This window comes from Anas acuta, unplaced genomic scaffold (genome assembly GCF_963932015.1).
Source record: "Anas acuta unplaced genomic scaffold, bAnaAcu1.1 SCAFFOLD_239, whole genome shotgun sequence".
NCBI classification, from domain to species: Eukaryota; Metazoa; Chordata; class Aves; order Anseriformes; family Anatidae; genus Anas; species Anas acuta.
Window position 1 is genome coordinate 18,455 of NW_027076025.1, and position 26,322 is coordinate 44,776.

The 26,322-nt window shown below is 41.8% G+C and overlaps 1 protein-coding gene and 1 long non-coding RNA gene across 2 annotated transcripts; one reads left to right on the top strand and one right to left on the bottom strand.

The window, feature by feature from the left end:
* Nucleotides 1-4,110: 4,110 nt before the first annotated feature.
* LOC137848874 (uncharacterized) lies at nucleotides 4,111-8,369 on the bottom strand. Its single transcript, XR_011091555.1, has 4 exons — nucleotides 8,164-8,369; nucleotides 6,750-6,829; nucleotides 5,836-6,211; nucleotides 4,111-4,952 (listed from the first exon to the last, which is right to left on the bottom strand). It is a non-coding gene; the product is annotated as an uncharacterized lncRNA (long non-coding RNA).
* A 7,087-nt stretch (nucleotides 8,370-15,456) lies between these two features.
* On the top strand, nucleotides 15,457-25,429 carry LOC137848872 (ATPase family AAA domain-containing protein 2-like). Its single transcript, XM_068668370.1, has 10 exons — nucleotides 15,457-15,752; nucleotides 16,994-17,153; nucleotides 17,933-18,023; nucleotides 18,451-18,765; nucleotides 19,742-19,868; nucleotides 20,848-21,031; nucleotides 22,027-22,200; nucleotides 23,424-23,553; nucleotides 23,706-23,902; nucleotides 25,202-25,429. The coding sequence occupies exons 1-10, from the start codon at nucleotides 15,457-15,459 to the stop codon at nucleotides 25,409-25,411; spliced, it is 1,884 nt and encodes a 627-aa protein (XP_068524471.1). The 3' UTR covers nucleotides 25,412-25,429.
* The last annotated feature ends 893 nt before the right edge of the window (nucleotides 25,430-26,322 follow it).

Here is a 26,322-nt window from a genome sequence, read left to right on the forward strand (position 1 = left end):
TGAGTGTGGGGTATTCCTTCTTTCTCCCTTTACCTTCCTCCCTCCCTCCCTCCCTCCCTCCCTCCCTCCCTTCCTTCCTTCCTTCCTTCCTTCCTTCCCTCCTTTCGTTCTGTCTGTCTGTCTGTCTGTCTGTCTCTCTTTCTCTGTTTCTGTCCAGCACTGATTTTATGGCTACGTGTGCATATCCACAGTGTACAGTTTTCTCCGTTCTGTTTCTTCCCTGAGTCTTGCCCCTCTTCCCTGCAACTGAACAGCATTGCCTTGATCAAGGAAGTGGCAACATGCGGCTTACACAGTAAACTGCTGAAATTACAGCTATAACCATGGAGCACAGCTGCCGATCAACACAAGACCACCAATCGCTCACATTTCTAAACTGCTCGTCACAATTCTTCCGTATGTAGGCTGTGATGCTGCTCATTTCTTAAGCACCCATCCATTTCTTCTCTTCCCAGACCCTCAAGGTGTCCTGGTCAAACCACCTCCCTTCCTCTTGCCCCATCTGGCTCTCCCACCTTCCTTTTCCCTCAAGGCTCAACTTTTTTTTTTTTTTTTTTCAGCATAAGAGCTCTATAGAAGCTGCTGCTGCCCACCTCCGAGTTGACTAGGGCTGAACTACTGAAAAAGAAAAGAAAATCTATAAATAAGAGTGAGAGATGGTGAATACCTAACCATCTCTTAAAAGCAGGATTTTAAGAGAATAAGTAATTGATAAATGGAGTTAAGATCGGAGGGAAAAAAATCCACTGTTGCAATCAATAGAGTTAAGAAGTTTTTCAAGTACATTAGGAACAAAAATTAGAGTAATGACACAGATCTGATACGGGATGGGTATTGCTTCAGTGAGAAATGATGGAAAAAAACACAACACAACACATGTGTATGTGTTGTTGGGTATTTGTAAAAAAAAAAAGAAACAAAAAAACAGGTTAATGAAAACTGCATGCTCAATTAGATGATTTTTTTGTTGTCATTGGTAGGGAATTGTGTGCTTTACAACACAATATGTGTTATATATATATATTATATATGTTTTTTATATGTTTTATATATGTTTTAATAAAATAAGGAAATGATATTTTTTTTCTACGTTTGTGGTTTCCAAACTGTAGTTAATAAACATTAAACAAGATGCAATAGGATCTCGTTAACTCTTTTGTTTGAAAAAACAGTGGCCCTGATGGAGAGGTGCAAGTGAGAGGAGACAATATTCAGTATTTCTCTATGTTGTCATTTATTGGTGAAGATGAAAGTCTGCAGTTCATGTTCATTACACTAGCATGACAAAATGACCACAAGGGGGACTGTCTGGTAGTGAAAAGGAACTTCAGCATGGATTAAAAATCTTTGCCTTTCTTTATTCTGAACTGTTTTTCTTATGGCTGCTAGAGAGAGATTCTCTGCCTTAGAAATAAAACTGCCCAGGCTGTTCTGATAAACCTGTAGGGTTAAGGCACTTCTACCAAAACAGATTTCAAAAGGCAAGAAGTCAAAAAGCAACAATTCAGTAATCTGTGTACGCTTCTATATTAAGTTTTAAGATAACCTGGTTTATATTTAGTTCACACAAATTAACCAAACATAGCAGCATACAACCTAAGAAAAGCTTAAGAAATTTATTAGATGCACAGATAAAGTGCTGTAACAGAGAAACTTGTGTAAATCTATTCTAAAATAAATAAGGTACAGTTAAACCACCTTTGACTCGTTTTAACTCGGAAAGAAATAACCTAAGTTTTAATCATTTGAATTTTAAGGTCAAGGTGAAATATACCATAACTATAACAGTGGTTGTGATCTGTATCAACTATTGAGTCTCCTGTTCCTCTTGAGGTCTCCCAGAAACAGGAAGGCTATTGCAAAATGTATACATTAGACATAGTTCCTTTTACAGAAACATTTTTGTAATAAAGTCTGGTTGCTCAAATACATGTTAAAATATTTAACAAGGAAACAATTTTCTCCTGATCCAGTCGATCTTTTAAACAAGACAATGTATTTTTCCTATGACGCAGCCCACAGGAGGGAACAGAAGTAAACATCCTCCTTAACTGAAGACTGTTTTGCTTGAAGAACTAAACTATTGCATTATTATATGAGAGCAAGAAATATCCATTTGGGTTATCCCTTTCTCCAAACATGGTGCCCAGTGATACATGTATTTTTGCCTTAATCTCAAAGGCCCGTTTGTCTCCAGATAAGGTACGTTAAAAAGAGATTCCCTTTAAGCATCTTATCACAAGAGCTCTTACTGCCTTTCCATCCGGGGAAGCTTGTGTGTTAAACTGCCCTTGGAGTTTTGGATGCTACTAGATTTCTGTGCTCTGTTATCCATAATTTCAGGCACTTCAGGGCTAACATGGCTGTTTAAGTCAATGCAATAATATTACCAATATATTCAACACTCAGAAGAGTCACCACAGTTTCCTTCACACACTCAGGATTTCAAATTCTTCTTCCAATTCAAATAGCTTGTCAGTAGATTCAATGAGTTCTGTAAAAAAAGATAAAGAAAAAAATGCTTCTAAAGACATGCCTGATTTTGTTCACTTAAAAAAAAAAAACTTTGAAAGACGCATTCCAGAAAAGTACTTTGTAAGAGTGAAAAAAAAAATCTGTGCTAGCAATTGTATGGCTTGTTTGGATACATGCCTGCTATATATTGCTTGACACTCACAAAGGATAGTTATTCTACCTGTGATTATTCTTTTATTTGCTAACGAGGAACATAACATTGCACAATTAGGCTTTTAATCGGTGCCTTACCTGCTCGTGTGGTTGTCACTTCTGGTTTTGTTGGAGGTATGAAAGGAGGCCAGTGTGGCGGGTGCTTCTGGACCAGCTCAAACATCCGTAGACTCTGCTGCTTTAGAATCTCCTGAGGACAGAATGCTTTCATTTTAAAAGCTGGCTCGGGAGACGCTTCAAACACAAAACGTGTCTGCTTAATTGAAAGTGTTTTTTAATTACGCATGTCCATCAGGAAAAAAAAGTCTTTATACAGACATACTGTGAAATCCAAGCACCATGGTCTCTGTAATACATCCCTAGTTCAAACACATCTGGAAGACAGATCTCTTGAACTGTACTACAAATTATCAGTCTTATCATCTTTTGATATCAGCTTTGATATCTGCAAACCTGTAATTTTGTTTACATGTAGCAAGCACACTAGGAATGTACAATATTTTCTGCTTTTTAAAAGAAAGTTGCTTGCATAGAACTCTCCTCAAGTTTTCTGTTGATCAATAGCACAAAAGACAGATCTATCAGCTCCTCCAAAGGGGAAAAAAAAAAAAAAAAACGCATCAGATTTTGAAGGACAGGTTTTGGTCAGGAAAAAAGGTGTTCCTGAAGCCAAACGCTATTCCTCTTCAAAGAGAAGTTACCTTCTGTCCTGTATTTCAGTTATTTACAAACTGTTTTCCTTAGATCATTTTTTTTTTTTTAAATAAATGCCTTTAGAGGTTGATGGTACTTTACATTCAGACGTCTGGTGCTTAGCTTAACAGCTGCATGCAGAAACATCCTCAAGTCTGTTTCCTGTGGCAGCCAGCACCTTCTGTTCTCCCTAGATCAGCAGGAGCTAGAGGCCTGCAGCACTTACAGAATCAGATCTTTAAGATAGCAGGGACTAACAGTCATAATTAGAACACGCAATCTATTATGTCAAACAATAAAAAGGGATCAGGAAGCAAATCATTGACACATCACTACAATATGGCAGTTAAACCTTAGTCATTTAGTGAGAATTAGAAGTTAAAAGCAAGTGTCACCCAGTAACACTTTCAAGTGTGCATGTTTACACCCATTTTCCAACTGGCAGGGTTTGTGGCTGGTAAAGTGCTGAACAATTTCCAATTAGCAATTCAGTAGTATTGCCTTACCCTGATGCTTTAACCCCTAACCTTAACCCTGATGCAAACCCCTAACGAAATAGTCAAGCAAAAAATAGCAGCAGCTCCTGTGTGCTCCTCCATGGAGCGCCACCCAGTTCCTACAGTCCAGGTATCAGCAGAAGCTGAAAACTTGTAGATGATGGACCACCTAAGGAACTTTTCCATTGTGGTATCTATACTGAAAATATTTGCTCTTCATTATGATTTTGTCTGTCTCGTTGCATCATGCCACATTTTGCACAGTTACGTAGTTAAGTATTAAAACAAAACAAAACAAAACAAAACAAAAAAACTTTCTAAAAAGCAGCAGTATTAAAAAACAGGTATGTGAATGAATGACAGATACCGGTATCTTTACAGATTGTTTAAAGCTTTAGAAACACATCCCACTGGTGACAACTGCCAATCACCCAATCACAGGATACTGGCATGGGATCAGATCCAATTTTTTCAAATACCACAGTACCCCCATGACATTTTGGGTGAATTACAAATAATACATTTGTATTTGTAATTTGGGGTGAAATACAATAATTCCACTTAAACATTTTTAACTTATGATAGAAAGTAAGTTTAAGTAACTTGTCTAGAGGTGACCAAACATAAAGTAGTGATAGAATAAAACACGTAAATCTGTTTCAGTTCCTTGCTCTGACCATTATAATGCCTCTTGAAAGAAGTAAAAGCTGCTCAGTAAAGAAAACAAAGCGAGCTCCCTACAGTACAGACAGCTCCCCACTTGCCCTAAGATTCTCCATGTAGTTATGTACAAACTACTATGTGTTGATCACAGAAGACAGCTTTGTGATCTTGGTTCTGTTCAAGGAGATGCATTGCTGCCCTTACCAATGTAGAGAGACATTACTTTGAGATAAAGTATATGCATTCAAGATTTCCTGACACTTACTAAAGCTACTGAAGGGTCCAAATTCATGATCTTCATTCTATGTGGGGCTTCCTGGCAGTGGAAACTCTCATCGTCAACCGTGCCATTTTCTTCTGAATCTACAAAGCTTTGAGTGGTGTGAGGGTCCAGATAGATCAGCTCATTGCCTGGATGGGTAAAAGCCGTATGTTAAAAATAAGCAAGTGACATTAATAAGCACTTGGTCCAGAACTGTAAAATAGAAATTAGATTGCCATCGCAGTCAGTATAATCTAGACTTTCCAGCTAGGGATTCTTTAAGAGAAACGGAAGGTTTAGACACAACGTTTCCCACAGGGTATTTAGTATAACTTCCTATTGTGACCTATTACTGTAATTTTTTGGTTGGATATGTTCTATCTTTGTCACATACTTTTATTTTTCCATGTGAGATCCAGTACTTTTTTTTTTTAAAAAAAAAAAATCTCAAGTGTTGTAAACACTAACATTTGACAGATTAAAAGGTACAGGATGTTCACAGATGCAATCTGTAATCCCACTAGGCATTCATTCAGAAATTGGAACAAAAAAGCCTAACTAAAACAGGTTAGGTTTTACAAAAGGACAAAATAGGGTTGCAAAATTTTGGCCCAAAGTGGGGTGAAATCTGAAGGAATGCATTTTAAATTAATTAGAGCAATACTTAATAACAGAAGGTATGCAAAAGGTGAAAAAGATACTGCTATCAGAAACAGTTTTGAAATACAAGAAAATAAAAGTGACATTTGACCAATACACTTGTCAAATGCTATCAGCTATTCTTAGTACGTTGCTCTTGTTGATGTCATCACTTATTTTTACACCTAGCTTTGCTGTTAACTTTCTGCTCCTGTTAAGGATCATCTCATACTGTTTCTAAACTCTTTTAGATATGCTTCTTCATTTATTTTATTCTATTCTCATCTTTCTTTACTTTTAGAGGTTCACGCTTAGACTCCTTACTATTTCCCCTTCAAAAAATGTTCTCTTTTGATCATCTGCACATTTGGAATAAGTTTCTTTTTTCCTTACCTAAAAATCCTATGAAATAATAGGCATTATTTGGTTTCCCTCCTAATGCTCCCAAAGACTGTGGCATCGTAAAGCATTCCTAGGAGTTCAAAAGGAATAAAGGAAATTGTAATTCATTTCTTTACTGACATCACAGATACCCAAACTTATTTGACAGTAACGAGCAATGAATTGAAAGAAAACCTTACTTTAAATGCATCAATATATACGGGATTTATGTGATTTATCCCTAGTCGTAGAGGTATAATAAGCAAGAGGGGTTGCCAGCCTGTGCAGAGTCCTCCTGCGTTCTTGCTTCGGCCAAGAGCACTTCTGTGCAAATGTGCACTGCTGTGGGACGCGCTGCTGCTCTGAGGAGGGCACCAGCACATTTTTTCTGCGGGAATAAAACTAGAAATCAGTCAACGCACAGAGGAACACAAAGCAGATCTTCCTCTCAGTAGTGAATTAAGCTAGTTTGCCAGGGATCTTTATAGGGCACCCAAGACAAAACGAGCCGGGCATGGCAATTACAGCTATTTAGTAGAAGTGATTCTAGCAGACAGTATGTGCTGGCACGTCCAAGTGAGACGTTAGATAAATGATTGGGGGATGACAATTTAAGACTGCAGTGACATGTACTATTAATGTTATTAATACTGTCAAGCTTTGCCTATAAAACGACAGAGAAATGAAATGGCAGAAATGATGACAGTAGAAATTCTTCAAGGAGCTCTTCACATCCAGTGATGTGAGCACGGAGTTGGCATCAGGGATCAAAAAAACACAACTGAGTTTGTATGTCCTTCTTCCCTCTTCTTACCCTTGCAAGACAAAGCCATGGCCCCCCAAGTATTTGTTCATGTTTAGATACATGCTGGCAAATGGAGTCAAATCAGAAACTGTTACCAGAAAACTGATGAGGTGTCACTTACTGATGTCTTCAATGACCACCGTATTGCCCATAGATACATAAACTGCTAATGAATTCCATTCATCAAATAAAGCAAGCTTCCTAGAAAACATTAAGGTACTAATTAATATAAACTAGTTGGATCAAAAGGGTAGCTTTACACTCAGAACCATTCATTTATTTATTTTTTTCTTAAGAAAAAACATCCTTTCTGCATTTTTTAAAGTCTCCATGTAAGAAAAAGAAAACTTTAAACATTAAATGTTTAATATCTTTAGAAAAATAGGTACTGAGTGGTACCAGGAAAAACATATGCGCTGCACCATGTGCAAACTGTTTTGTCTTACTGCTAAGTGCAGTGACAGTAACAGTCCAACTACATCAAGTTTATTACTTTTTATTGCACTCGACAGTCTCTGCAATGGGTTCTTGCCCAATTGTGTCTTTTCTCATCTGGAAAAGAAAAAAAATCCTATGCCAGTTTTGCAGATTACTTTTTGCTTAAGAAATTCCACTGAATTCAGTGGAATTACTTCTGCCTGAGCCTGCGTGCACAGCAGAAATGGGGCATTAAAAGCTAAATCAGCTAAGGGTTTGGGGCACCAAAACTTCAGTGGGAGACAGCAGCACACAGTTTTATGTCCACTTCTGCAAAATCCAAACCTTTGGGGAAGGGAGCTACACTCTTAAGCTGCACTGGCAGAATTAGCTGTTTCAAATAAGCCAGAAGGAAATGGGGGTGAGCGTTTCACCATGAAAAACTTGGCCATGAAAGATCTGGAGTCCAGGGCATGCTTCAGCTCCCCTCCCTCTTCAGATCATGTGCCTGTTCCAGGGTGTCAAAGACTTGCTGCTGAGCTCGCAGGACCTGTAGCCTAGCCCCTGCCTGAGGTAAGACACCTCCACGTACCCCTGGAGAACTGAGCAGCCTCAGTTCCTTTCAGTGTGGCTCCCAGACTATGAGGAGCTGCCCATCTTTATCCAGTAGCCTTGCTGGCAGAACTGCTGCTCAGAAAGGGAGGAATTGCAGCTCAGTTCCCTCCTCAGCCGAGATGGCTTCTCTCTGATGTTTCACACCACCACTCCGACCTACACGGTGGCACTCTCGACCTGCCAGAGCTGTGCCACTGTGCAGAAAGGAATATACATCTGTGGTGTGACTGGTGAGGGCATGCAGACGGCATAGCAGGAGACCTTCCTGCAGTTTCTTCTCCTCAGGCTCTTCCTTTATTAAAATTTAGAGGTCACCCATTCCCAACTCAGTACCTGCACACCGAGCTGTGGCATGACATTCCATGCTGCACTTGTAAAGAGATGGCAAGTACATTCCTGACTGTGGGACAGGGGGAGATGCAGCCTTCAAAACTCTGCCTGGGCCTTGTCTTGGCTGCCTCAGGGGAGTACGTTCTGAATGAGACTGGTATGATCTCACTTACTTTAGTACTTGAGCAACTGTATTTGGTCCAAACCATTCTCCAATTGACTTCCCCTCTCCAACACCCACCTGTGCTGTTTTCATAGTGAAAAAAAGACACACGTACACAAAATCAAAGAAAAATGAGACCATAAAGAATGTGGGAACAATATACAGTAAATACCGTGACTGTCAAACATTCTAGAGTAACTGCAATCTGTATTTAGCAATAACACTTATTTTCTCAATCTATGCTCTTTTCAAAACTTAGGGAGTGCCAGTTTCTTTAATAAACAAAAGGCTTCTAAACTATAATGAGAATTACAAGTTAACAAATGTTAGTGCCCCTTATTACAAATTACAGCAATAAGCTACAAGACTGTCTATTCTAACATTACTGACTCTGGTACCCAAGGCTTACAGAGTTTATCAAGAGCTAGATTCTAGTACATGGCTTTATTTAGGTCTCAGGGAATGTTTCTGTACTACTAGTCTTTGCGCCCATCTGCATACCTTTTTATTTTTGTATAAGCATACACATTGTCTTCACATCCACTTTTTAAAATTGTGAATTAACATACTGCAAATTAGTGATTCAACACAGTAGGAATTTCAGTGGAAAAAACCTGAAAGTTTATGTTTGTTCTTACCCATCTGGTGGATTGAATAACAGCAAGCCTTCCTGTTGAGAAAGCATCGTAGGATTCTGTGATATTCTTCTGGTTGTTTTTTGTGTTTTTCCCATTGCCAATCTGAAAGGAAAAATTGATATAGAATAAAAAATGGTGACGTTTTCATTACACTGATCAAATGTCTAGACAGCAGAAAGCTTTATAATGAGATGTTAAAAGACATTTCAATTCATCTCGAATATTTACATTTTGTGTAGAGCTCCTAGAATTCCAAGCTTGTTATTTATCATCAAGCTGCCCTTTATCATCATAGGCTAGATTGTAAAAACAGGGAAAATAAAACAAAACAAAAACATCAACTGCAAACATATTCTGACGGATCATGCTGCGTGTTGATAGCCATTCCAGTATCTATGAGCTTCCAAGATTATTTAAAAGTACAGGCTGTGTTTAGACCTTGTTGGATTTCTAAGCACCCATTAAATAACAACATAAGATCCATACAGAAAGTCCAAACACTCCACTGGCAGCATCCTGGGATGTGACATGCATGCTTAAGAGCTTGCACCAGGGGGGTTTGGACCTCGTGCTGCTGACAAGCGAGTAGTGAAGAGAAGGGTAAGAGCACTGTCCCACGGTGGCAGGTTTTCCCTTGGCCTCAACTTGGGTGTTACACTAAAAGGTTTATAAAATAATGGCGACAGGATTCCCCATTTGTTCTCCTTCTATGCCTATTTCTCTGCTTCAGGCTGGGATGATTTCACCCAGCTGAATATGAATTGATTCATTAGGAACTGTTACCAGGGCATCAAAGAAAGTCTCACTAATAAATTCAGGGTTTGTGCTTTTAATGGAGTACTTATGAAGAAGCGTCTGCAGACAATACCGAAGTTCCCTCAGGACCAGCACTCACCTCTCCCTAAGTGTCTGCAGATCAGTGCTTGGGCCAGCATCATCTGCCCGCATCGCAGCATACATCCCCAGCCAGCGTCCGACGAAGGACCCGTGCCTCCTGTTAGGAAAGTTCATCACAATCAGTGCAGGCTTTCAACTGGGTGCAGCACCACAGAGGACATTTCAGAGTGCTAGAAAACAGATAGGGCTGCTGAAGCCTCCATGAACTGTCCTACAGATAAAAGGCACAGAGCAAGACTTTGGTTCCATGCTGTTGGTCTAATTCTAATCTCTGCATTGCACAAATAAACAAAATTCATTTATTCCTTGTGGAGCTGACTTACTCTTTTCATTCTTCAAGCAGCATTCACAAACCATTTACTGCATGCTATACAACATGATCACCTGTTTACATACAGACATAAATAAACACTGATTTTAATAATCTTCATGTTTGCATAAACAGTTAAAATGATGCTCAAAATGCGCTAATACTCTAGAAATATTTTCCCAGCCTACGATGCCATCACTTATCTTGCTATTTCATTTAGAACAATGCAGCAAATCTGCAGTATACTCACCAATAGGCAAAAACTTTCTTCTATACGTAAACCACACGTAAACCACAGTAAACCACACGTGAACACACCTTGGCTTATTGTCTGACTTTGGCTTATGGTGCGTCTGTTGCTGTGTCCAGCACAGTGCAGCCCCTAAATTGCTACCAAAACCTTGCCACAAACCTCAATCCCCCTCTTAAAAGAGACCCTTTTGTTTGTTGCCCTTCTTTCGACACTCTCTAACAGGTTTATGTCTTCATACATATATATACAACAAAACATCAAAGAGCTCAGCAAGGTCCACCAAGGAAAGGAAGCAATGCAGGAGAAAGAAGACAGGACAACAGGGAGAATGGGCAGCATAAGGGAGGAGGCAGCCAGTGGCCTTAAAAACAAAGCCTAAAAAATAACTTCCACTAGTGGGACATAGTGAATTGGAGCTCTGGGGTCTGCATCTAGAGATGTCTTTTCTATTTATCGTCTTGTTGCGGAGATGGGTCCTCTGGCTTTGGTTGTGTTTTTTCATGTTGGGCAATTATCTCCCAAGAAGAACCCCCTGTTGGACAGAAAGGTAGAGGTGTGCTCCAGAAACACAGTGATGGCAAGGAGTCCTCCACTTCATTCTGGCATTTTTTTCCAGCTGGAAGCATTCCCAGTTGTCAACGGAATTGGTTTTGAGGAGTAGGAAAGACAGCATTGCTGGATTTCTGCTTTCTCCTCCATCCTATCAGACCACATCATGAGAGTTGTCTTTGTTTGATGTTCTTATGTCGCGTTCTGTTATTCTACATTTTTTTCTCTCTGATGTGATTTTATGTTCTTCTGTTACGTTATGTTCTTATGTTCACAACAGGACTCCTTGCCAACACCGCCTCACAGACACCTGGGCCAAAGAGCAGGGCCTTGAGCGGCTAGCTCACCGTGACAGAGCTCATTTCCTTCCCAGTAGCTGCCAGGTGCCCTCTGGGGGCATTTCGGGGCTACAGCATGGGAAGACTTCTTTGGGGTGGGAAGCCATTGGGCTAGGAAATGGGCAATGTTCCCTAGGAAGGAAATCCCTGGGAAGCAAAAGCCTTGGGATGGGAAGTCTTGAATGGGGTGGGTACCATTCCCTGGGGAAGGAAGTGCTTGGAGAAGTCCTCCAAGAGAGGGGAATTCTTTGGGACGAGGTCTCTTTGGCTGAAGAAACGCTTCGTGTTGATGGGGCAGATTTCATCTGGGTTGCTGGGAATGTGCCATGCGGTGAAATGGCAAGGATGGGCACTGCCGCTGAGGCCGAGAAGCTGGTCCTGGGCTGGGCAAGCCTTGGGCCGGGCAAGTGGTGGTGTGGAAGCGTCGTGGGCATGGCAAGTGCTGCGTGGGAGGGCAAGCCTGCTGGGGATGGCCAAGTCTTGCGCTGGGCAGCCTGCTTGGCTCCAAAGCCTGCAGTCCTCCCCAAGATGTCGGCGAGGGGCTGGTCAGCCGTTGGGACGGAACCCCCGTTGCCCGCGTTCCCCAAGCAACCGCCCCACTCTCCAGCCACCATGGCAGGTCCAGCAGCCAGCTCCCGCTCCTCCTGGCGCTGCGGCCCTGCTGGCGAGCCCAGCGCCCCAGAGCTCAGCCCAGCGCCAGCAACAGCAACAATTAAGTTACCTTATTTATTATTTCATGTTATTTCATAATTTCATGTTCAGTTATTTCATGCAGCCCGCTCCCGCTGCCCATGCTCAGGCCGGGCATGGATGTGGGCATGGCCAGCACGGACGGCAGAAAATGGGTGCATGGCTGGATGGATGGCTGGATGGGAGTTGGGAATTCAGCCTTGGGATCAGAACTGGGACGTTGTTGGGATAGGAAATGATCAGTGGGATGGGAAGTGATGATGGGGATAGGAACTCATTGGGATGGGAAAAATGGGTTTTATTTGTATTAAATTTACATTTTAAAATTTTATTTAATTTCCTGGGATTTATTATTTATTTAATTAAATCCACTTGATTGACTGTGTTGTACGGTATGGCATTGTTTCATTATTATAAAATGATAAGTATTTAATATTATTAATTAAACAATATTTCTATATTTTATACTCGTAAGGGGGTGTCGAGAGGCAGGAGACCTTTTCTCCATGAACACCAGCGACAGGACCCACGGGAACGGGGTTAAGCTGAGGCAGGGGAAATTTAGGCTTGACATAAGGAGGGGGTTCTTCACAGAGAGGGTGGTTGCACACTGGAACGGGCTCCCCAGGGAAGTGGTCACTGCACCGAGCCTGTCTGAATTTAAGAAGAGATTGGACTGTGCACTTAGTCACATGCTCTGAACTTTTGGGTAGACCTGTGCGGTGTCAAGAGTTGGACTTGATGATCCTTAAGGGTCCCTTCCAACTCAGGATATTCTATGCTTCTATGATTCTATGATACATTATAAATTATCAATATTCTCATTTCTTATTTTGTTGGTTTTTATTCCTTTTGTACCCTATTAAACTCTCTTTATCACAGTGCACTGGTTTGTTCTTATACTTTTTCTTATACTGTGGAGCCCAAAACTGCACTCAGTACTCAGTACATGGAATACCAAGAGAGACTGCCTGGCATTTTCTCTTCTCTGCAGAAGCTCTGTTGCTAACACTGTCCAGAAATCACCACTGTCACAGACAGTAGTAGCATTCCCTCCTCCCACAGTTGGTTCTTCCCCCCCAAGACTTAGACACCATCCAGAAAAATAAGAAGAATAATACTAATAAAGTAAATAAAATAAAATAAAATAAAATAAAATAAAATAAAATAAAATAAAATAAAATAAAAAAGTAAAATAATAAAATTAATTAAAATAGTCAAAAGCCGTCAGGAAGGCAGTGGTGCAGACTGTGGAGAGCCTGGGTTCAAATCCTTCTTCTGTGAGGCTCTGAACCTATATCCCACCACAATCTCTCTGCTAATGTATGGCAGGGAAAGGAGGAAGAAAGAACATATCTCCTGCACTTTCCATTTATTGTTGACTGACAATTCTGTAGAGTTATAAAGCCTCAATCAGTGAGATACAGGGTTCTTCTCACATTGTCTCACTGTGCCCTAAGCGGAACAGCTCTCATTTAATAGATGCTTCACCACAAAATCATGAGTCACCTGCAGTTTTGAACTTTTCTGGGATCAAGTCCCTTCAGATGGTTGAGGAATCTGCTCCAGCACCTATGTAAACTGGTGCTCTGCTAAGCTAGTGAGTGAACAAGAGAGAAATCCTCTGCTAGATGACTTGACAAATTGGGTCTGAAAATAGTGTTGAGGCAGAATAGTCCACGATTTTTGCCTTGGGTGCACAGAGGGATTGGGTGTTGTAGACTTCTTTTATTCTTCATTAAGATAAACATTTTCAAAAATGTGCTTGTTCAACCTTGCTCCCACTGTGTGCATGGGAGGGAGATAACTGAAAGTGGGGAGCGTTGCTTGGATCCTGCAAGTGGCTGAGGTCCAGTGGGGTTGGAGGCTTTCTTCCTCCTTTTGGAAATGCAAAGCAACCCTGCACCTCCCCTGCACTTGCAGGAGGATCATGACAGCCCAAAGCACAGCGGCTTTGTAATTGCTGCATACACTTCGATCGGATTTACGTGGCAAGGGTTTGGTAGCAGGGGCCTGCAGGGATGGCGTCTGTGAGAACAGTCCAGACAACAGCCAGCTCCAGATAGCTCCAAAAGGGCCCCGGCGCTTGCCAGAGCTGAGCCAATAAGCGATGTTGTTTGCACCTCTGGGAGAGCAGATGGAAGAAGGGGGAAATACTGCTGCACAACAGAAGCTGGAAGAGCAAGGAGTGAGAAGCAGCCCTGCAGCCCCCAAGGTGAGTGCAGCAGGAGGCAGGAGTTGCTCCAGGCTCACAGCAGCAGTGCAGGGAGATGCCCCCGGTGGAGCAGGCTGTCCCCCTGCACCCATGGGTCCCCCATGGAGCAGATCTCCACGCTGCTGCCCCCCTGTGGGTGGAGGAGCCCCCGGTGGAGCAGGTGGCTGTGGCCTGGAGGAGGCTGCGGCCTGTGGAGAGCCCCCGCAGGAGCAGGCCCCGGGCCGCAGCTGCAGCCATGGAGAGGAGCCCACGGGGAGCAGGGGCAGAGAGGGACCTCGGAGGAGGGAACTGTATCCTCTTTTTTCATCGGTGCTGAGATTGAGGATCAGGATTTCGTGGTAGGAATTTGTTTAGATGAACCAATTTACATCCATATGGGCTTTGTATGTTTGTTTCACCTTGTCTTGCAGGACCATCTTGGCTGGGTCTGCAGTGTTGTGCAAAAGTGAAGTTTTTCACAATAAAGAGCAGCTTTATTTTCGGGGAAAAGGCTGAGGTGGCCTTCATCAGAGTCTTGTGACCTGAAAATGCAGAAAATGGGTGCATGGCTGGCTGGGTGGGTGGGTGGGAGTTGGGAATTCAGCCTTGGGATCAGAACTGGGACGTTGTTGGGATAGGAAATGATCAGTGGGATGGGAAGTGATGAAGGGGATAGGAACTCATTGGAATGGGATAAATGGGTTTTATTTTTATTACATTCAATCCACTTTATTGACTGTGTTGTACAGTATGGCATTGTTTTATTACTATAAAATTATAATGATTATTATTTTATCTTATCATGTTTGCATCTGTTGTTGTGAAGCAATGTTAAGAACAGCAACAAAATAGTTACCTACTTGCTAGCAGCATCCCTATGTTTGCTGGGGTCTGCTCTGTGCATTTTGAAGACCGTTCCATGCTATTCAGCCCCTTCAGGAGGAAATGGATGGTTCTAGGAAAATGCGTCTTGACCTGATGCAAAGCTGTGACTCAGCACCCTGCAGCCCCCTCAACCCCTGGCATTTTACCTGCAGCCTCTCCAACAACTCTGATGTTCCCTGCATCGACTTCAACCACTGTGGTGGGACCTGAGGCCCCTCAAAGCCTTGTCACTTGCCCTGCAGCCCCTCGAGCCCCTGGCATGTTCCCTGCAGCCCCTCCAAGCCTGGCACAGGCCCTAAGAGCTGGCTCCGGGGACTACCCCGGTGCTGTCTCAGGCGCCAATACACACAAGGGGAAGGAATGCATGCAGAAGTCATCTCGTTTCGGAAGAGCAGAAAGTCCTCCCAAGAAGGGGAAGGAGCAAGAGGAAGGCAAGGCAGCCTACCCCAAGGTAGGGCCATCCCAGGGAACAGGAGGCTGTTGGAAAGGAGAGCAGAGAGAAAAGCAGCAGCAAGCAGGTGATCCCCATCCCTGGGCGAGCTGCGAGCCATGGGACAAGATTGCAGCTGTCCTCTAGGCGAGCACATTGTCAGCTGGCTGCTGCGCTGCTGGGATAGCAGCTGCGGGAGCCTGGCAGCAGAGGGCAGGGAAGCCAAGCAGCATGGATCCTTCTCTGGGGAAGGGGGCACTGAGAAAGCGCTTGCAAACGGGGCACAAGCCCTCAGCCTCTGGAGGCGGCGCCTGGCAGGCGTGAAGGAAAGGGATCCCTTCAAGGAAGATGCTGTGGGCTTGCTGAGGCTCGAAGAACAGACGCTGCTGGCTGCTACCAGCGTGCTGCAGCAGCGGCAAGAGAGAGCAAACCGTGGTGGTTTTCCTCAGCTGGGCAGCTGAGCTCCAGCACAAGCGCTCTCTCCCTGCCCCTCCTCCAACGCCAAGGGGAGAAAAGAGGCTGGAAAGGGCTCAAGGGCTGCCAGAAGGACAGGGAGATCACTCCACAAGGAGCGTCACGGGCAAAGCAGGCTCAGCACAGCCTGTTCCAGTCCAGCCCGGGGCCTGCTCCTGCGGGGGCTCTCCACAGGCCGCGGTCTCCTCCAGGCCACAGCCACCTGCTCCACCGGGGGCTCCTCCAGCCACAGGGGGGCTGCAGCGTGGGGATCTGCTCCACGGGGGACCCATGGCTGCAGGGGGACAGCCTGCTCCACCAGGGGCCTCTCCCTGCACAGGCCGCAAGGGAACTGCTGCTGTGAGCCTGGAGCACCTCCTGCCTCCTGCTGCACTCACCTTGGGGGCTGTACAGAGCTTTCCCACTCCTCCCTGAGCCAGACGCTGCTGGGCAGCAACTTTTGTTCCCTTTCTTAGATGCAAGATCCCTTCTTAAATTCAGTCCAGCCAAGTAGGAAAAGTAAATGTGGACAGCTGTACCTTGGCAAAGAAGATAGTAGGGGACAAGGAGGTTTAGCAGTCAAGATGGAAGGTGATGCCATGAGGCTTACAGGCTAGTAATGTTCTAGTGAAACCCAGCCTTCCTAAAGAAACCTGCCTGACTACTTCACGTGAATAACAGACTCTGTTCAGCTATTTCCTAACATAGAAAGGGTGCTGACTGCTTCTTCAGAGTAACATGGTAGTGATACTGCTGAAATAGTTGTGGTTCAGACGTAGATCTGATTTCTCCTAAGCACGCTGAATTCACAGCTGTTGATCCTCCAGAGGAGGCTTTGCAATTGAACACCTGGAGAATAGGTAAATTTCCCGCTGTTGTTCTCCTCTCCTCTTGTTTTGTTTTGTTTTGTTTTTTTTTTCCTAGTAGCAGAGGCTTAAGACTCTGAAGAAACGGGCTGCTTTTTTTCATTTCCAACACTGGCTGTTCCTCCTGTAGAGATTATATCAAACAGTCTTGAAGTGCTTGATGACTTACCAGTCTGCAGATTTATTATCAAACCAAAAAAAACCCCGACTTGGTAGACTATTTTTTTCCCACTTTTGAATGACTACTAGGAAGAAGGTTGTTCCGGCATCAAGAAAGTCACGTGGAATGTAATAAAATTTATTGAACCAGTAAATAAAAACTATATTTTTCTATTAGTTCCATTGTTTCAACTCTTCTGACGCTTATGGATGGCATAGATAACAGAGGGGAGATCGTGGTAATCGGAGCTACCAACAGACTGGATTCTATAGATCCTGCTTTACGAAGACCAGGACGCTTTGGCAGAGAGTTCCTCTTCAACTTGCCAAATAAAGAGGTGAGAACTTAAATTGAATGTTAGTGCTACCATGGCAAAGTCCAACTTTATAGGAAAAAAAAATAATTGACAACTTGAACAAAAGAGTGATATGTGGAGACACTGCAAAGTTGTACCTGTTTGCTTAATTATTTAGTCCACTTGGGTGTTTTCATCATGAAGTTGTGTTTTTGGTCTCAATCCTTCACTTCTGAATGAATAGGGGACGTGTTTGCATTTGATTGTGCCCCGGATCAGTGGTAGTAGTTTGAGTCATAATTATTTTCTTCTTTATAGTAATTGTAGCAATTTGAAGCATTGTGCCAGAAGTGCTTTCTGTGCATTTACTGACTGAAAAGCAAATGTGATGAAGTAATGAGACTGTCACAATGAAAGCTTGCTAAGTTTTAGAGAAGTTTTTTGGACAACAAAGAAATGTTTCTGGATAAATTTTTCATTACAGTATTTTCCTCTGGGTCATTAGGTCTCGTAGTTTGGAAACTTGTTATTGAAGCTATAAATGCCTTTTCTTTCATTGTAGGTTCCTAGAAAAAGTTCAGTATAACAAATAAGAAATATTCAATTTCCTGGTTGAAAATGCAGAGTGTATATTAAATAACTGTAAAATACTTGAAAGTTGAGCAAGTAAGAAAAGTGTATTAATAGATGAGGGGTTTTCAGGGAGGACTGGGGTTTTTTTGTTTGTTTGTTTGTTTGCTTGCTTTTTGGTTTGTTTGTTTCTTGTTGGTATTTTTAAGGAAAACTTGGGACAAGCTAAAACGCAATGATTTTGCTTCCAGGCTAGAAAAGAAATTTTCAAGATTCATACTTCTGACTGGACCCCTAAGCCACTGGACATGTTGCTTGATGAACTAGCTGAGAAATGCATTGGTAAGACTGAAACCAAAATGGATTCTTGCTTGTGAGCAAGTTGTAAAGAACCTTAGCTTGTACCAGGCAGTACCCAAGCTCTTGTGCCTTGCTGCACAACTAGTCAACGAGGCAGCTGGCACGCCTTCATAGCAATCAGAGTTAGATGCTTTCATCTATTTACTCTTTGTTGTCGTTCTTTTTGTTGTCTGAAAACGTTAAATGGTTCTGGGGCATCTTCCTCAAGAGTATAGTTTTTGATGAGGAGTCTGCTTCAGCTGCATAAGCGCAGGGTATCAGGCAGTGAGCAACATGAAACTTCCCTGCAGAGCGGTAGCACTTTGAATTCCCTGTTAACCTGTTTGGTTTTGGCATTACAAATTGTTTAAATGTTGCATGTTGTAAACCTGGGCCTTGACTGATGTAACGTTTGATTTTTGTTTGTTAGGATACTGTGGTGCAGATATCAAATCTTTATGTACTGAAGCTGCGCTGTGCTCTCTACGTCGATGCTATCCTCAGATTTATGCAAGTAGGGAGAAGTTGCTACTAGACGTTAATTCTATTAAAATAAAAGCAAAGGACTTTTTCATGGCTCTGAAGAAGGTTGTTCCGGCATCAAACAGGATCGTGGCTTCACCCGGACAAGCACTATCACCCATTTTCAAGCCACTTTTTAAAAGATCAGGAGCGAATATTTTACAAGTTGTGCAGAAGATCTTCCCGCATGCACAGCTTGCACTAAAGGAGGACCGACAGCAAGGTATAACCACAGCATCCACTTCTTTATAATTCTGCTAAAGCAAAAACTTGTGGTTTGTGCAATCAACTTAAACCTTTCAGACACAATGATGGTAGAATTTTATTATTTGCATGTGCATGTCTTTCTTTTGGGCATGTCTGGAAGATAACGCATAGGTTTTATTCTGGATTCGAAACTGAAATGCCAAATGGAAGCCCTGAATGACTCAATACACAGTAAAGGACGATGCGTTCTCTACTGAAGCATCCTGCTTCTGACGGCAGCTAAGATAATTAGCATTTGTAGAGGTTGACTTGAGGTTTGAAGTATAAGGCACCTATTTTTCTTTAAAAAATCAAAACTCAGATATTTGGAGGGGAAGCATTTCTAGGTCAATGTTTCTAATTCCTTTCTGAAGAATGTCGGGACCAGGATACAAGTATAACTGGTCTAAGCTAAATACTGTTTTAGCTATCATCATTTTTAACCAGTCTCCTAATTTAAATGTTTGTGGATCGTACTATACATGTGCACGTGAGATCAATTAGCGCTGATATTTACTAGATGAATGGAATTCTGTGGCCATCACATCCTTAATCCCCGTGCTTTCATTGTGGGAACCTCCTCCAGAAAGAAATGGTCTTGTTTTTTTTTTTTTTTTTTTTTTTGTTTGTTTGTTTGTTTGTTTGTGTTTTTTTTTTAGCTATTTAGCAACTGCGGAAATTGTTTGTAATCTCCTTTATTCTAAGGGGGAGAAAAAAATCACCCCCTTTAGAGTAGCGTACCTTATACGTACACATCAGTGGGACTTAGTACAGCTTTGTAGGGCCTTGTGCCATCTCCTTAGATCTGTGGTGGGATGAACTCTAGGAAATAGCTTTCAGTGTGTGCTCTCAAATGAAGAAAGGGTTTTGGCACTGATTTAGAAGCTGTATTCATGTAAGAGAACGAGACAAAGGCTATTCAGGAAAGTTAACAAACCTCTTTTGTCTTTCAGACCATTTAAATCCTATTTTACAAGATGATACGTTCGACAGTGATGACGATGCATCCTTGGTTTCTGGAGATGAATTAAAAGATGGAATGCCTGACGGACCAGAGAAAAAATGCCTCTGTTTCAGCAGGTAAAGAAAGATAGATCCCTGTTATGTTTAAATTCTCAGGACTGCTGAGTCTTTGTAAACAGTTCCAGCTGTTAAAAGTGTGAGGGGTGGTAGACGAAGGGGTAACATCAAGTTTGTGTGTTGAAGGGGTGCTTGGTATTCACAAGGAGAAAGGGTGAAGGGACTAAAGTGGTAATGAAGTTGCTCTGAATGACCAAATTGAAAAGCCCAGGCTTGTCTTCCTAAGCCAAAGTGATCCGTAGACTACCAGAACACGTTGACTTAATCCATGGCATTCTTTGAAAGACTCAAGACCACATAAATGTCCTGTCTGTCCTTTTAGCTAAAAATACCCCAACTTTATGGGTTTGTGTTGCCACCTTTTGCCCTTCTGTTTTCCAGGATTCTTAAACCAATGGTGAATTATGTAGCAGAAAGAAAACTGAGAAATGGCTTGTTAAAACACCTTGAGAAAAATCTGAATGGTGTCTTTATTTGTTAAGCCACCAAGTTGTGTTAATCTTGTGGTATTTTAGTATGGAAGTCATGCAAGCCCACTGTTGGAAAGTTAGATCATGTTGTCACAGCTGGATCAGTTATTTTTCTCAGTTTCTATTGCTGTGCTGTCCAGAAGATTTTCTGTCCTCTAGAGCAAGGCTAAGTCTCTAGAATCTTTGATTTAAGCCAGCAAAGGTACAGCCTGATTGAAGTGGGGAAACAAATGCTCCTCACAAATTTATTTCCTACTAGTAATGCAAGATTGCAGGGATATTAATTTGCAGTCTTGGTTCAGTACAGAATAGGCAACACAAGGGAAGAAGATGAAACAATTGGAATGACTGAATAACTTAACTGGAAATCTTACATGTATTTAATGTACTGCTACCATTTGGATTATTTGGGGATGGAAAAGTAAGTCTATAGGAAAATTACTTGGAACATCTGTGTGTGTCTATTCAGCACCTCATTTATAAACTTGTTTTCTTAACTCTTGTTCTAGGAGTGCTTTCTGTGAACCAACATCACGCCGGCCCCGTCTGCTAATAGTAGGAAAAGAAGGGTACGGCCAGGTTTCTTACGTGGCACCCGTGGTGTTGCACGCTTTGGAGAAGTTTCCCGTTCACACCCTGGACCTTTCTGTTCTGCTTACAAACGTTGCACCGCCAGAAGAGATCTGCAGACAGGTACCTTTTTTCTTTTTATTCTCATCGGATTCACTGACTGTATGTAAAGGATCAATCGAGTTGCAAGTAAGGTGAGCAAAATTCATTGGTAATGGAGGTGGCGTTGTTTTAATGTGCCGGGATGTTTGCTTCTGTCTGAAAATCCCCTTTTCTTTTAGACAAAACCACAAACAATCTGGATGTTGTACATGTCCACATTTTCCATACCCAATTTTACAGTGATGATGTTGCTAGCAGCTCAGGAAGCTGGGCGGTGTTGCTAATAAACATCTCTTTGTGGAAAGAAATGCTGCTCATCTCCCTGGGATCCAGAAAGTAGTTCTCATTGCCTCCGAAGACTGTGTGCTCCCAGTAGATGGCTCTGTATCAGACTGCATGTCGGCTACTTTTTGTAGCCTTCTTCTAAATTGTATTAGTAAGGCAACCAAGGTTTGGGGCTTCTGTTTATTTTGTTTTCACACGGACATACACAACTTGTGCCGTTGCAGTATGTGCAATAAAAGCATTAACATTCACTAAACACTTCATTTGCACGCTGATGTGGTTTTAACTAGAAAAAATAAACAGATCTGGTGTTTTTACTTTTAGGCAGGAAATCCATTTTATTGTTTGGCATCACTACCTTAAAATATTTTTACCTTTAGTGGGAACATTTGAGAGCCATACAAGTAAGGACAGACATGTTACACGACTGAATACTGATGTGTCCCATAAGAGGGACATTTCCTTTCTTTGTTATGCGATGATTGTGGCTGTGGCCATATAGCTACGGTGTCTAGCCACTGCCTGAATATATCCTTCCCATCTTCTGACTAGAGTTCTTCGAATACTGGTAATCTGAAAGGGTGCACAGAGAAATTCCTTATGTGAAAGGATGCTTGCCACTCTGTTCACATAGTTTCCTTTCATGGGGCAGTCAGGTGGCTATGTAGCTATGTATTAACAGGTTATTCTACGTGTTTTAGTTTTCTTACCCAAGCTTTCCTTTTCACTAGCTGATCCGAAATGCTCAGAAGACAGCACCAAGCATAATTTATGTCCCAGATATCCATTTATGGTGGGACAACGTTGGACCTGCCTTGAAACTTACTTTTCTAACTCTTCCAGCATTTTCGCCAGTTTTGCTGCTTGCTACGTCTGATGTACGTCACTCAGATCTCCCAGAAGAGGTATTTGTCAATACTTTTCTTACTATTTCTTCAGTGTCTTGTAATTTATGAATGCTTTCAGCATCAAAATGCTGCACTTTCTTAAATGCCTACTGTTATTACTCAGGCACCCTAACAAATCACTTAAAATTTGCTTAGAGAAAAAGAATACTGTGAAAGCATCTGCTTAAGGTTTTTTCTGAGTCAAGCAAGTGACTTTCACCCCCTTCTCATGCATGCAAATAATAAATTAATACAATAATTCTGGTGGCTACAAAGTGGTTCAGTCAAGAATATGCAGTGCTTGAAATGACAAGAAGATGTTTTTACTGAAGAGATTTCTTCTGACAGTCTGCCATTCCATGCTATGTTGGGTAAACTGCTAATAATGCAATTTAGTAGAGAATTGAAACACTTTGATTAAAAAAAAAAAAAAAAAAATCAGTTTCTTTCTTCGTATAGGCCAAAGCTTTCCAAGCTGGAAAGCTGAGTTCCAATTTCTGCTCAAGTAACTTTGGAATGGAATTCTAGTTGTATTCCTAAATAAACTGTAGTAAAAGTACATGCAGAACTTCATTGACTTCTGAGAGTTTACATTAAGGGAAGGTGCCCAAAACAGGAACACGCTGTTCTCATTCCGATTATTTTGTCTCAGTTACTGGGGGAAGAGAACAGGTCTTACCTAGATGTGTTTATTATCAACTGCTTTGAAAGTGCTTGAGTTCCCACAGAAGTTTTTGTACAGGTTCTAAATTGCTTCTAAAATAAGTAGTGAAATTCCTTACCTACCTTTTAATACTAGAAATTGAAAATGGAGGAAGATGTAGAGGTACTAGCTACTTCAGACACCTTTTGGTAGAGAAATAAAAACTCAGCAAAAAGCCCTCACTTGTCTGCTGAAGCCTTTCTCTTCCCTCTATAGCCATAAAGGTTCTAAGTAAAGGATGCAGCAAGGCAAGTAAATACAAAGGAAGCGATGTTGGATGTGGTGAAAGCCATTACTTTATCAGTGTAGCGTACAATCCCTTCACCAAGATTTAATTCTACAGGTGATTCTTAAAGGTGATATTTGAATTTGCCGTGCCAGCCTGTGAAAATGTAGCCATTTAAGGCCAGGAAGATAACTTTTTTTCAGTTTGTGTTCTTCAGGTTATTATTCATTTTAAAAGGTACTCATCTTTTTGGAATAGAAGATGAGTTTTTGTGGCCTTAAATCTGAAATGTCTTTCCTCCTTCTGCTTTAGATCCAAAAATTATTTAATAAGGAATTTGGAGAAGTGTGCAATATTGAGTTGCCTGGTAGGGCAGAGAGAGCAGCTTTTTTTGAGGACCTAATTCTAAATCTAGTGGCTAAGCCTCCTGTAAAGAAAACAGGTGAGGAGGATATAAGAAGTACATCTAAAACTTTCCTATCGAAGTTACTAGCTCTTTGGGATTTGCTTTGGTGGTCATTTTCTGTCAGTAATTTTGTCATATGCTTGTATTTGAGTACTGTAAATTGGCTAATTTTTCCTGATTAATTGAAGTTGATCGGACATTGGAAGTCCTGCCTGTAGCACCACCAGCTGAGCCTCAGAAGCCACAAGAGGAAGAAGTAGGGATGCTGGAGGAGGAAGAGGAGGATACCTTGCGTGAACTTAGAATTTTCTTGAGGGACGTTACTCACAGACCTGCCACTGACAGACGTTTCAGGGAATTTGCAAAGCCCGTTGACCCACAGAAGGTAAACTAGTGCTGATCTGTGTGTGTCTGTAACTTCTCAGCGTTCGTATTTCTCAGCGTTTTGGGGAAGGTTCAACTTCGTTTTTAGGGCTGCACTATTAGGATTTTGCAAGAAGCAGAGGCAGTGCTTTTACTTCTGCTGACTCTCAGATGTCTCTTATCGGATTATTCGCTGAAAGCCCTGGTTTCATTCTAAAAAGCCAGTCCAAATGCCAACACAGTCTGCTCGTGAAAAGGCTTTGATATGTAGGCATGTCACAGCACTGAAAAGCACAGAGATCTTTCCTTATAATTACAAACAGTACTTACAGGACTACTTTAATGAAGCCCTTTATTGGACTGTCAGTTCCTGTGGGAACAGGAATAGGAGCAGCAGTTTGTAAAAATAAGTTTTGAGATCCTGTTCTCTGTTTCATCTGGAACTCCTCAAGAGGAATCAACCATAAGTGCAGTGTGTTTTCTTTTTCCTCCAATAGGCTGCTTAAAGCCCTTTATTGGACTGTCAGTTCCTGTGGGAACAGGAATAGGAGCAGCAGTTTGTAAAAATAAGTTTTGAGATCCTGTTCTCTGTTTCATCTGGAACTCCTCAAGAGGAATCAACCATAAGTGCAGTGTGTTTTCTTTTTCCTCCAATAGGCTGCTTAGATCCCTTTTTCTCCTTAATTGATTAGATAAGCCTAAACTAGGGGCGTATATTTCAAAGACAGGTGTAACTTGACTATACCTGCGGATCAGCAAAGGCCTCTTCATGTGGGCATCCACTGGCTTTTCTTCCCCTTTTCTCCTAGGTTCTTGAGCTGTGAAAAATCTAGACAGATACGTATGTCTTCATCTGAACTAGTCATTAGGCTCCTCTTATGGTCTGAGGGAAGAAATCAGCACCTCTGGGCCCAGTTATCTCATTCTAAAGTAGATGCCTGCAATAGGTACTTCACAGGTGCAATTTATGCACCTTTTCCTCAATGTTGACAGCAAAAAGAATGTCGGATGGCTTACTCAGCTTTCACTGTTGTGATTTTCTGAAGCAAAGTGAAATGAATTTCCCACCCTCAGTGTTTCTTCTGTACCATGCACGTGCTTCTGACCTCCCTACTTCTTGTTGTCCTCTCCTAGCAGCTCTAATGCCAGTTGAAAGAGCCCTTCCATTTTTGAGAAGCAAACTGGTTAATTTCAGCATCTTCTGATGCATCGCAAATGTTCAGGGTTTTTAGGAAGTCGTTTATTTAAAGTTTTCAGAGTAATTTTGGTAGACAGTGTGCAAGGTTAAGAAAACCTCTGAATGCTTGTATTTGATCTGCAGGTACCTGACTATGCCACAAGGATTAAAGAGCCGATGGATCTTTCAACAGTTCTGACTCAAATTGACTCGTGCCAGTACCCCGCTGCAGGAGACTATCTGAAGGACATCGATCTAATCTGTAACAATGCCTTAGAGTACTACCCAGATCAAAGATCTACAAGTGAGGATGTGCTTTTTAGCCCTAGTTTAAAAAATCTGTCAAACGTATAGATGGATAAATGCTGTGTGCGGACAATAGACTTTGGATGGATTCGATGATTTTGGACATCCACAGAGAACATCTCTTACCACATTGTAAATATTTTATCATTTTGCTACTTGGGCATGGAATTGTGATATAAATGTTCCCAAGGAACTAGTGCTTTTGTTTTAATTAACTTCTATGTTGATATGCTGAAAATATTCACTGAGATAACCTTTCGGAACCAACCTATGAAGAAAGCAATTTTTTTCTGTGATCAAAACAGTCTCATTGGTTGGTAGACAACATTCAGTTAAAGTCTGTAAAATTTCAGATTGTCACAGAGCCTATGTTTTGCAAGACACTGCATATTCAATGGTGAGGAACAAAATGGATACAGAGTTTGGACGACTTTGTGAACAAATTAAAGAATCTCGTGAGAAAAGAGGTACGTGCTTTAACGCTAAGGATTTTAAGACTTGTCTCTGCATTTGTAACTGAAAATGCACAACGAAGATCTTTGGTATCTATTCTTTATTGCAAGGTCGCACCTCTCCAGCATGTGCTCCATGTGACAACTCCAAGTCACCACAGCAGAACCCTGCTACTGAAGACGACAAACCAGTTGAAGAGAGTAATGAAAATGAGGCGATGACAGCGGCACCTGTAGATGCCAGTACACCCATTTCTAATGGTAAGTTGCATTTTATTCAGCTGCTCTTGTCATTCATACCTTCTCTGTTCTTGAGGCGCAACAGGTGTCTCTGATGCCTGGCTCTTTATGCCAGAGGTATTTTGTTTTCAAATTTACTTCAAAATGTGAGAGAGAAATCCAGAGGTCATCCATTCAATATAGTTATGAATTAAAGTTCAAAGAAAGTTGGTTTACAATATAAAAAAAAAAAAAAAACAAAAAACAAAATAAAACAAAACAAACAAA

Bases quoted from the DNA above. Each gene is read 5' to 3' on its own strand.
- LOC137848872 (XM_068668370.1), top strand. From the start codon at position 15,457: ATGGGACAAGATTGCAGCTGTCCTCTAGGCGAGCACATTGTCAGCTGG. The intron at 21,032-22,026 runs GTACCTTTTTTC...CCTTTTCACTAG, and splicing joins CAGAAGAGATCTGCAGACAG to CTGATCCGAAATGCTCAGAA. The intron at 23,903-25,201 runs GTAAACTAGTGC...TTTGATCTGCAG, and splicing joins AGCCCGTTGACCCACAGAAG to GTACCTGACTATGCCACAAG.